Source organism: Oncorhynchus keta, chromosome 18 (genome assembly GCF_023373465.1).
Source record: "Oncorhynchus keta strain PuntledgeMale-10-30-2019 chromosome 18, Oket_V2, whole genome shotgun sequence".
Lineage (NCBI taxonomy): Eukaryota > Metazoa > Chordata > Actinopteri > Salmoniformes > Salmonidae > Oncorhynchus > Oncorhynchus keta.
The window spans coordinates 35,077,530-35,088,064 of record NC_068438.1 but is presented as its reverse complement, the minus strand read 5'-3'; the positions used below and the strand labels follow the sequence as shown (position 1 = coordinate 35,088,064).

At 42.0% G+C, this 10,535-nt stretch overlaps 1 protein-coding gene across 4 annotated transcripts; it reads left to right on the top strand.

The window, feature by feature from the left end:
* Positions 1 to 1,693: 1,693 nt before the first annotated feature.
* On the top strand, positions 1,694 to 10,113 carry LOC118375349 (heterogeneous nuclear ribonucleoprotein R-like). 4 transcript variants are annotated; one of them, XM_035761863.2, is made up of 12 exons: positions 1,695 to 1,874; positions 2,746 to 2,912; positions 3,036 to 3,154; positions 3,303 to 3,410; positions 3,528 to 3,641; positions 3,826 to 4,002; positions 4,277 to 4,412; positions 4,518 to 4,723; positions 4,864 to 5,016; positions 5,103 to 5,212; positions 5,307 to 5,914; positions 6,619 to 10,113. In XM_035761863.2, the coding sequence occupies exons 2-11, from the start codon at positions 2,750 to 2,752 to the stop codon at positions 5,911 to 5,913; spliced, it is 1,893 nt and encodes a 630-aa protein (XP_035617756.1). In that variant the 5' UTR covers positions 1,695 to 1,874; positions 2,746 to 2,749; the 3' UTR covers position 5,914; positions 6,619 to 10,113. The 4 variants fall into 4 exon arrangements, with proteins under 4 accessions (XP_035617757.1, XP_035617758.1, XP_035617756.1 ...); XM_035761864.2 differs by lacking the exon at positions 6,619 to 10,113 and having other exon boundaries at positions 1,694 to 1,874; positions 4,867 to 5,016; positions 5,307 to 6,304; XM_035761865.2 differs by lacking the exon at positions 6,619 to 10,113 and having other exon boundaries at positions 1,694 to 1,874; positions 5,310 to 6,304.
* The last annotated feature ends 422 nt before the right edge of the window (positions 10,114 to 10,535 follow it).

Below are 10,535 nucleotides of genomic sequence, written 5' to 3'. Positions count from 1 at the left end.
GACACACATTGCACACACTTTTTTTGTTGATTTACATCTCACACTATTTACATTTTTGAATTTCAATAGCTCATTGGTCATGTGACCTACTGGTTCAGAATGTCCACTGACTACCCTTCTATATTGTACACCCGTTAGTTTATCCATTTTCATCTCACAAGATTTTACTTCTTTTTTTTAAAGAAAACATTTCTATAGCTCCTTGGTCATGTGACCTTCTGACTTCACACCCTTTAGGTTGTCCATTTTCATTTCACATGATTTTACATACAGTGAGGGAAAAAAGTATTTGATCCCCTGCTGATTTTGTACATTTGCCCACTGACAAAGAAATGATTTGTCTATAATTTTAGTGGTAGGTTTATTTGAACAGTGAGAGACAGAATATCAACAAAAAATCCAGAAAATGTTATAAATTGATTTTCATTTTAATGAGGGAAATGGTTATGGTTATTATGGTTACATAATGTCTCTAGAGGCACCTGTTAAGCCAGGTGAGGTCACCGCATGTGTGGGGGGGTGGAACAAAAGGGCTATCTAAGGCATGTTGGGCAGGGCTGGGGGCTCTACATTGAAATAAGACAATAATCACTAACCAAAATTGTATTTTATTTGTAAGTCGCTCTGGATAAGAGCGTCTGCTAAATGACTTAAATGTAAATGTAAATGTAAATTTCACCTTTATTTAACCAGGTAGGCTAGTTGAGAACAAGTTCTCATTTGCAACTCCGACCTGGCCAAGCTAAAGCAATGCAGTTCGACACATACAACAACGCAGAGTTACACATGGAATAAAAGAAACATACAGTCAATAATACAGTAAAAACATCTATATACAGCATGAGGTAGGATAAGAGAGGTAAAGGCAATAAATAGGCCATGGTGGCGAAGTAATTACAATATAGCAATTAAACACTGGAATGGTAGGATGTACAGAAGATGAATGTGCAAGTAGAGATACTGGGGTGCAAAGGGCAAGATAAATAAATACAGTATGGGGATAAGGTAGAAAACAGCAATTGACAAGGGATATTGACATTAGGGAGAGGCATGTGTTAGCCGAGTGATCATAGTGATCAATGAGCAGCACTAGATGAGTCAGGGAGCCAGGGTTGCACATTCAAGTGGATGCAAATGTTATACCTGAGGAAGTAGGTGAAGTGATTGTAGTGCTCATCTATCTATCTCATTGTACTTTTTTTACAAGTCTCTCCCTTCTCACTAGGCTTTACGGGGGCGGCAGCGTAGCCTAGTGGTTAGAGCGTTGGACTAGTAACCGGAAGGTTGCGAGTTCAAACCCCTGAGCTGTCGTTCTGCCCCGGAACAGGTACTGTTCCTAGGCCGTCATTGAAAATAAGAATGTGTTCTTAACTGACTTGCCTGGTTAAATAAAGGTAAAATAAATAAAAATTAATAAAAAATGATATACCCTATAATAGTTTTGTGCATAATCCCCTCCAGTGTTATAAATGCAAAAGATGTGGGCATGTATGGAGATGGAAATTATATCATATACCAGTTGAGGTTATATGCTGCAACTATGGTCGCGAATATGTTCCCGGATTGCCCTGATTTTCTTTCCCCTTTCATATTTAATTTCTGGGGTTTACACCCCAGTCCAGTTTGTGGCGGTAATGCAGCTTTTGGTTGCCAACTGCCATTTTAGAAGTCACAGAAGAAGAAGAAGTCTTATTTTCGTGGACAGATTTTCGGCAGAGTAAATCAATGGAGTAATGCAAATGATACTTTAGTTCCTCTCGTTTCGCGACTTCCGCTCTGCCGAAACATATTAATATTTTCCATATTGGATAAATATTTTGGTTAATTGCTCCAAAATATATTTTACGATATTCTTATTTTCCTGGAAAAGATAGGTAAGTGTTGGCTAACTGTTAATTGTTCATATTCTTTGGCCGGTGGTTTATTTGATTCCTGTAAAGGTGTCCAGCAAGCTAACAAGGCCTTGGCTGTTACTAGCTGGCTAACGTTAGCACTGGTAGCTAGCTATTTGCTTAACTACGCGTATGAACCTTGATACTAGGTTTTATATATTTTAAGTGTTGTATTTCTATCGTTAAAGCGATTATTTAGCTGGATGTAAAAGTTACAAATTGTGACAATCCAGTCAGCTTTAACTCGGTAGCTAACGTTAGGGGGCGGGACGGTGCTTAGCCGGAGACTTAACTAAGAAATGCACACCGCCATCCAAGCTAGCTTCAACTCACAACGTTTTAGTTTGCTTGACCACAGATTTAATGTTGGCTTGACTAGTTCGCTAGCGAGCTTGCCACCAATATAAACGTAGGATTCACTTGTCTCCATGTATTTTATATTTGACCTCATGGTTGTCTGCATTGAAATTAATGGTTTAGCTTTTCTGATGCAGTTACATATTTAGCCAACGTTACCATCGGAAAGAAACGTTATAGATCGTTATAGAAGATACCAACTCTTACCTTTACGATTCTTTACACTGAGCAGCAGCGTAAACAAGCGTAACGGTAGGGTCTTTAGCATCATGCTAACCTTTTACAGTCCTTTAGAGGTTTTTGCTCAATGGGAGTAACTATTGCAGCAGGGCATCATTTGCAAATATACATGTTTAGAAAAGGGAACGTTTTTGTTCCCTACAAGTTGCTAGTGTCCATCTGTAAAAAACAGCTGAAACAATATATTTGGGTTTTAGATTGGAATGTCAAATTGAAAACGTGTTTTTATCTGATCTATTTTTCCCCTTTTTCTCAGGAGAATGGCTGCTGCTGAGGTGAACAGTAGTTCTGCTCCGGTGATGGAGGAAAAGGAGCCTATAGAAGTCACCACCGAAGGCGAGCACACAGAGAACTACCAGACACTAATTGATGCCGGACTGCCGCAGAAAGTGGCTGACAGTCTCAACAAAATATTCTCTACTGGTGGGGCATCCGTCATACAATGGCTGAGTAATCTATTTTCCAAAGAAATATGGTGTTGCTCAAGAATGCATGAAGTGGATAAAGGCCAGATTGTAATAGTACAAATCTGTCTTGTACCAACAGGGTTGCTGGCATACACTGACCTAGATGAGAGGGCCATCGATGCTCTGCGGGCGTTCAATGAAGTGGGAGCGTTGTCTGTACTGTCGCAGTTCAAAGAAAGTGACCTGACCCATGTCCAAGTGAGTTAGTGTGATCGGAATGAAAGAGAAGTCAGTTTAGATAATTGCATTCAAATGAGTCTAAGAAGTTGACATTGAGGGGTTTATAATTTTTCCTCTGATCATAACACCAATACATGAATCAACTCTGCTGTGGTTTGCTTTCCAGAACAAAAGTGCTTTTCTTTGTGCAGCTATGAAGACATACAGACAGAGGGAAAAGCAAGGAAGTAAAGTTCAGGAATCCTCTAAGGGTCCTGCTGAGTCCAAGATCAAGGTAAAATGCCGTTGTTTGAACATTCATTCAGTGGGTCAATAGAACCTGCTGTGTGTGTGAACCTGCTCAGGTTGTGTAGTTCTGTTGTGATTATGCTGTTGTCGACGTGTTCTGCAGGCTCTGCTGGCGCGGACAGGATACACCCTGGACGTCACCACCGGCCAGAGGAAATACGGAGGGCCCCCACCAGAGGAAGTGTTTAAAGGAGCACAGCCTGGGATTGGAACTGAGGTAAAGCTGCTGGAGATGCTCGATTTTCAAGTAACACTATTTGAAAGGTTTATGGTTATCGCGGCAAAGCTGTTAACTGATATAGAGTAGAGAGATGAATGTCAATTGAGAAGTTTATAGCAATACCACAGCATTCTTCCACGATCACACTGGAACCCTCATTCAGGCGGTTTTCTGCCTTTAGGTGTTTGTAGGAAAGATCCCCAGAGACCTGTATGAAGATGAGCTGGTGCCTCTGTTTGAGAAGGCGGGCCCAATCTGGGATCTGAGGTTAATGATGGACCCCCTGTCGGGTCAGAACCGGGGCTACGCCTTCATCAACTTCTGCAGCAAGGATGCAGCAGCTGAGGCGGTGAAACTTGTAAGTCCTTGCAGTCAGACATGGTCTTAGTTTACCTTCTAAGAACCAAAGGGCTGATTTCCCAGACCCAGATTAAGCCTTGTCCTGGTTTTGAAAACCACTTTCAATAGGGTATCTTCATTGAATGTGCTTTTTAGTCTAGGGCCAAGTTTAATCTGTGAATCGAAACCGGCCCAAGATGTGATGCATATTTAATTTTGGAGGGGTTGTCGGGCCAGCCTCCTGCTACCTTATCAACCCTACAAAGCCATCTTTCCTCTATTCTTGTTTTCAGTGTGACAACTATGAAATCCGGTCTAGGAAACACCTTGGAGTGTGCGTATCTGTAGCGAACAACCGCCTATTTGTCGGCTCAATCCCAAAGAACAAGACCAGAGAGAGCATATTGGAAGACTTCAGCAAAGTCACAGGTCAGTGAAAGTGCAGACACCCCAATTTGGTTAACTTGGCTTTATGTTCTGTGGGTAATCATTGGTCAGATATCAGTTATGTCACTCTCGTTCTTGTTCCTCCAGAGGGGCTTCAGGAAGTGATCCTCTACCACCAGCCGGATGACAAGGAGACGAACCGTGGCTTCTGTTTCCTGGAGTATGAGGACCACAAGTCTGCAGCCCAGGCACGCCGCTGCCTCATGAGTGGCAAGGTGATGGTGTGGGGGAACCCAGTCACTGTGGAGTGGGCCAACCCGGTCACTGAGCGTGACACGGATGTCATGGCCAATGTGAGTCATCTCTCACTTTCTCTGTCCATTTCTCGCTTCCGCCCCATCTTGTTTGTTTTACATCAACAACAGATGTGTTCCACGTCTGACTTTTATTTATACTTCTCTAAACGGAGTTCAACTTTGTCCGTGTGAGTCAGCAGGCGAAGGTCTTGTTTGTCAGGAAGCTTGCCACCTCAGTCACAGAGGAGCTACTAGTGAAGACGTTTTCTGCCTTTGGCAAACTGGAGCGGGTGTATAAGCTCAAAGACTACGCCTTTGTCCACTTTGAGGACAGGGACGCTGCTGTGAAGGTGGGTTACCCTCAGTAAAAAAAATATATATATTTTTTTATCATTCTTCGGATATCTGATAAAAAAATATTTTCTGTTTTTCTCAGGCAATGGTAGACATGAATGGCAAGGAGCTGGGGGGAGAGGCGATTGAAATAAGAATAGCAAAGAAGAAGAAGGCGCGGAAGACTCAGCGCCAGACCACCAGAAACCCAGGGTGAGGCCACAGAGACTGGTATTGACTTATATCTGATTTAGTAGATCTCCCATCATGCGATTACATTGAAAGTTATGTTTTTCCTGTTTTTCAGCAGGAATGACGATTACAACCAGCCACCGCCACGCATGCCTCCACCAGATAGGGGCAGGGGCCGTGGTCACCGCGGAGGCTACGCGTCCTACCCTCCAGACTACCACAGCTACGATGACCACTACGGCTATGACTATCATGAACCCTGCAGGGGTTACGAGGACCCCTACTACGGTTACGAGGACCCCTACTACGGTTACGAGGACCCCTACTACGGTTACGAGGAACCCTACTACGGTTACGAGGACTCCTACTATGGTTACGAGGATGTGTACAGTGAGAAGGGTCGTGGCAGCAGGGGAGTTCCACCCCCTCCTAGGGCCCGTGGAACACCACCCACACAGGGCCGAGGGGGCTATGTGCAGAGGGGGCCACCCATCAGAGGGTCCAGGGGTGGCAGAGGGGGCCGTGGGGGACTCTTTCAGCCACAGAGGGCCCACAGTACCCGAGGAGCCAGGGGGAACCGTGGGGGCAATGTGGGCGGGAAGAGGAAGGCCGACGTCTTCAACCAGCCTGACTCAAAGCGCCGGCAGACCAGCAAGCAGAACTGGGGGTCCCAGCTCATCACCCAGCAGCAAGGCGGCGACTATTCTGATAACTATGGTTAAGGTAATGACACCCTGGAGTTTCACAGGGTTATTATGGGCATTGGTGGAAGTAGACACATGAAAAAGGTATTTGACAACAACAAAAAAGTTGAGCAATTTTTGAATGTCTTTTTAATCTTCATCCCTTACCAAAAAAAACAATGAATTGTCTGGAATTGCATTTTGAAATGTGAATGTAACCATTTTGCTGAATAATTACTTGTAGTTACATGGGACGTATGTTTTAACACATCACTTATACCTAAAAGTGTAGGTCTAGTGTTTTTCTAGAGGTAGATAAATAGTTTTTTAAAATGTATATTATTATACCTTTGTTTTCTTTGGGAAGCCATAGCAGTTTGTTCTCTTTTGTATTTATACATACCTTTCAATTAAACTCAGTTGAGCATCATTCAATTGCCAGTCTATTCCTCACCTTACCTAAAATATCACATTTGGAACACTATTTTCTGAACTTCTTGCTCAAGGAATAAATCAAGAGACCAAATTAAATGGTAGAATACCAAAAGACTCCATGGCAGAGCGCACAAACAACATATGAATGACTGAATCTTTTATTTGAACCCTTTTTCTTTTCCAGGAACTCCTAGACTTTTTGAGTAGTCTTTTTGCAGTCTTTCCATAAAGAAATGCTAAGAGCAAACACCTTTGGTTCAATGACATCACCATTTTGTTTGTTTTGTCCTTCTATTCCAATTTACACAGGTGGTGAGGTGAGAGCGACAGCGCTTGAGTGAGAAACAAACTCACCCTGAACTTTGTTCCTTACAACAGGGTGAGCTATTACTAGTAGTGTCTAGCCCAAACCGTGCTGAATCTACAGATTATTTTGTGAGAAGACCGATTTCCAAGATGTCTCCTGGTCTAACAAACAGTGCTGTAGCTCTGCGCCACCTTCCACTGCCGATGCGGGGGCTTGAGACGCGGCCCATGCAAACAAATGTCTAGTTCAAACTAATGGATTTTAATGGTCATTTTGTTTATTTGATTTATTATGCTAATTACAGAGCAATTTGCTTGCCTTGCATATGCCATTCAATGTTTTCTCGTCAACTATTAGGATAAAGATTTTTGAGAGTCAAGAAGATAACAATAAAAGAAATCCCGTGAAGGGGCCCGGTTTACAAAGTGTAGGCCAACTTCTAGACTAATCTCTTGTGGACAGATGAAATGGTGAGAATCTGTCAAGGCTCATATAGAATTATGTGATTACGAGCAGCAGTAGTTCCTGGTTTTGGGTTTTCGTGATTGATTTAAGTGGATGGAATCAGGTTTGGGCGACGGTAGTGTAAGAACTGGTGCGAGGAATTTAAGCATGTTTGCGGATAAACGGTTACCACAGCCACAAAGTCAACTGTCTATTTCGTAAAAATTAATATAAACAAGTGTACGTTTTAATCATGTTAGGACACTAGGCATTACATTTCTGTAAAACCAATTCAGTGTGGCTAGTGTCAATCTATTCCTTCACTCAGGGGACCCCTGTCAACGATGAAGGTCCTATCCACATAAATGAAACCTCAGTGACATGAATTACTTAGACTTCCCCTCACACTAAAGACACAGTATGGCTACCTTCCTCTTTAGTACTAGGCCATACATAGTCCTCTTTAGTACTAGGCCATACATAGTCCTCTTTAGTACTAGGCCATACATAGTCCTTTTAAGTGACGTCGTAAAAAGGCTCTTTTCACACACTGAAGGTCCAATGCAATGTCAATCCATTTGACATCAATGTAAAGGACTTCCCTCACAATATGGACACAGCCTAGATGTGCCCTCCAATTTTAAGTGGCATTGTACACTGAACAAAAATATAAATGCAATATGCAACAATTTCAAAGATTTGACTGAGTTACAGTTCATAGAAGGAAATCAGTCAATTGAAATAAATAAATTGGGGCCTTATCTATGGACTTCAGATGACTGGGTAGGGGCACAGCCATAGGTGGGCCTGGCAGGGCATACAGTTGAAGTCAAAAGTTTACATACACTTAGGTTGGAGTCATTAAAACTAGTTTTTCAACCACCCCACAAATGTAGTGTTAATTAACAAAGTATAGTTTTGGCAAGTCTGTTAGGACATCTACTTTGTGCATGACACAAGTCATTCTTCCAACAATTGTTTAGACAGACTATTTCGCTTATAATTCAGTGGGTCAGAAGTGTACATACAATAAGTTGACTGCCTTTAAACAGCTTGAAAATTCCCAGAAAATGTCATTGCTTTAGAAGCTTCTGATAGACTAATTGACATAATTTGAGTCAATTGGAGGTGTGGATGTATTTCAAGGCCTACATTCAAACTCAGTGCCTCTTTGCTTGACATCATGGGAAAATCAAAAGAAATCAGCCAAGACCTCAGCAAATAAAATTCTAGACCTCCACAAGTCTGGTTCATCATTGGGAGCAATTTCCAAACCACGTTCATCTGTACAAACAATAGTACTCAAGTATAAACACCATGGGACCACACAGCTGTCATACTGCTCAGGAAGGAGATGCGTTCTGTCTCCTAGAGATTAACTTTGGTGTGAAAATTGCAAATCAATCCCAGAACAACAGCAAAGGACCTTGTGAAGCTGTTGGAGGAAACAGGTACAAAAGTATCTATATCCACATTAAAATTAGTCCTATATCGACATTACCTGAAAGGCTGCTCCAAAACCGCCATAAAAAAAGCATTTTTAAAATAAAATGGTGATCCACAAACTGAATTTTTACTAGGATTAAATGTCAGGAATTGCGAAAAACTTAAGTTTAAATGTATTTGGCTAAGCTGTATATAAACTTCTGACTTCAACTGTAGGTCCACCCACTGGGAAGCCAGGCCCAGCCAATCAAGATGATTTTTTTCCCCCCACAAAAGGGCTTTCTTACAGACAGAAATACTCCTGAGCACCACCTCAGACGGTCCTGCAGGTGAAGAAGCCAGATGTGGAGGTCCTGGGTTGGCGGGGTTATATGTTGTCTGTGGTTGTGAGGCCGGTTAGATGTACTACCAAATTCTCTAAAACAATGTTGAAGGGGGCTTATGGTAGAGAAGTTAACTTTAAATTCTCTGGCAACAGCTCTGTTTGATATTCCGGCAGTCAGCATGCCAATTGCAAGCTCCCTCGAAACTTGACAAATCTGGCATTGTGTCGTGTGACAAAACTACACATTTAAGAGTGGCCTTTTATTGTCCCCAGCACAAGGTACACCTTTGTAATGAACATGCTGTTTTAATCAGCTTATTGATATGGTGAAAGAATTACCATGGCAAAGGAGAAATGCTCACTAACGGTTGTAAACAAATATGTGCACGAAATTTGAGAGACATGAGCTTTTTGTGCTTATGGAATGTTTCTGGAATAGTTTATTTCAGCACGTTACAAATTGTGTTTATATTTTTGTTCCGTATTAAAAGGCTGTCATTTCAGTTTTTAGCACAAATGAATGGGAAACTACTAGCTCTGTATAATATCAAAGCCTATAGCCAGGTCATTTGACCTGAAGGTTAATCTAATCCATGTGATGTGGTATAGCCTAGCTAGCTGCAGAAGCTGTGGTCTAATAGCACTCCAATGACTATCTGGTAATTCGGAGTTATCACTTCAAACCTCTCAGTACTGGGCCTATAAATCTGATCTGGTGGTGAGTGCCTGTCTTTGTTTCTGCATCGGTGTGATACTTGGATATGTTCATATATAATGATAATGTAATTATTATATAATTGTCTTTTCCTTGTTTTTCTCATGAGACCATGATACTCTATTATAAAACATGCATCATTAGCATGGACTGGTGTAGTACCCACATGCTATCCTTGGGACATCCCAACCTCATTGTGGAAAGTGGAAATTTAAGATGGTTTAGGTAAGGATTATTGTTAGGGTAGGGATGTCAAGGATCCTGAATACCACTGACAATATCACAACATGGCTGCTTTTACTCTGAACATCTGATTTATCAGCAAAAAAGTAAACATTACTTTAAATGAGTGAGTCCTGTCTTGAGTTGTTGGCACCAGGCAGATGTCATAGTGTATAGTGGTCAGCGGAGGGCGCCAGATGTTTTTACTTCAACATCCTGAAGGCTCAGTCAGCAAAAATTGTACCTTCAAATTCAGGATGCAGTGTGTGCACCCCTATGTAAAGCTAGGTTCTCTGCTAGAGCACGATTGCCAAACCAACCAAGAAATAAAACTGATACAAAAGGCCAGGGATTTCTGTTTTCTCTTGTCTGTGGCTTCCTTCCTCTATGCACTATGTGGTAACAATACCCAGTAGACCATTACCTTGGAGAAGCGCTGTAGTCTACTATTCTCTAATCTCTCCTCTCTTCTGGGTGTCTCATTAAAAGTTGGAGACAGATGGTGCGGTTTAAGTCAAGCATGGCTGACTTCAAATGTCAGCTTCTCTATCTCTGTGTGTGATGTTTAGTGTACATCTTAAGCAGTGTTCAGACAGGGAGCCTAATTCTGATATAAAAAAAATCTCACTAAATTAGTTTTTTGACCAGTCAGATCAGCTCTGAAAAGATCTTATGAGCACAGCCTGACACTCTTCTCCCTCTCTCTCCTGCCCTGAGGGCGAGTGTGTATTCCTAATGGTCCACCCTTCAGGGTTGAGAGTGTGGAT

What these genes read in the sequence shown, in the direction of transcription:
- LOC118375349 (XM_035761863.2), top strand. Translation starts at nt 2,750, where the DNA reads ATGGCTGCTGCTGAGGTGAACAGTAGTTCTGCTCCGGTGATGGAGGAA. An exon ending in ACAGGGACGCTGCTGTGAAG is followed by an intron (nt 5,017 to 5,102) that starts GTGGGTTACCCT and finishes TGTTTTTCTCAG; the next exon opens with GCAATGGTAGACATGAATGG. An exon ending in CAGACCACCAGAAACCCAGG is followed by an intron (nt 5,213 to 5,306) that starts GTGAGGCCACAG and finishes CCTGTTTTTCAG; the next exon opens with CAGGAATGACGATTACAACC.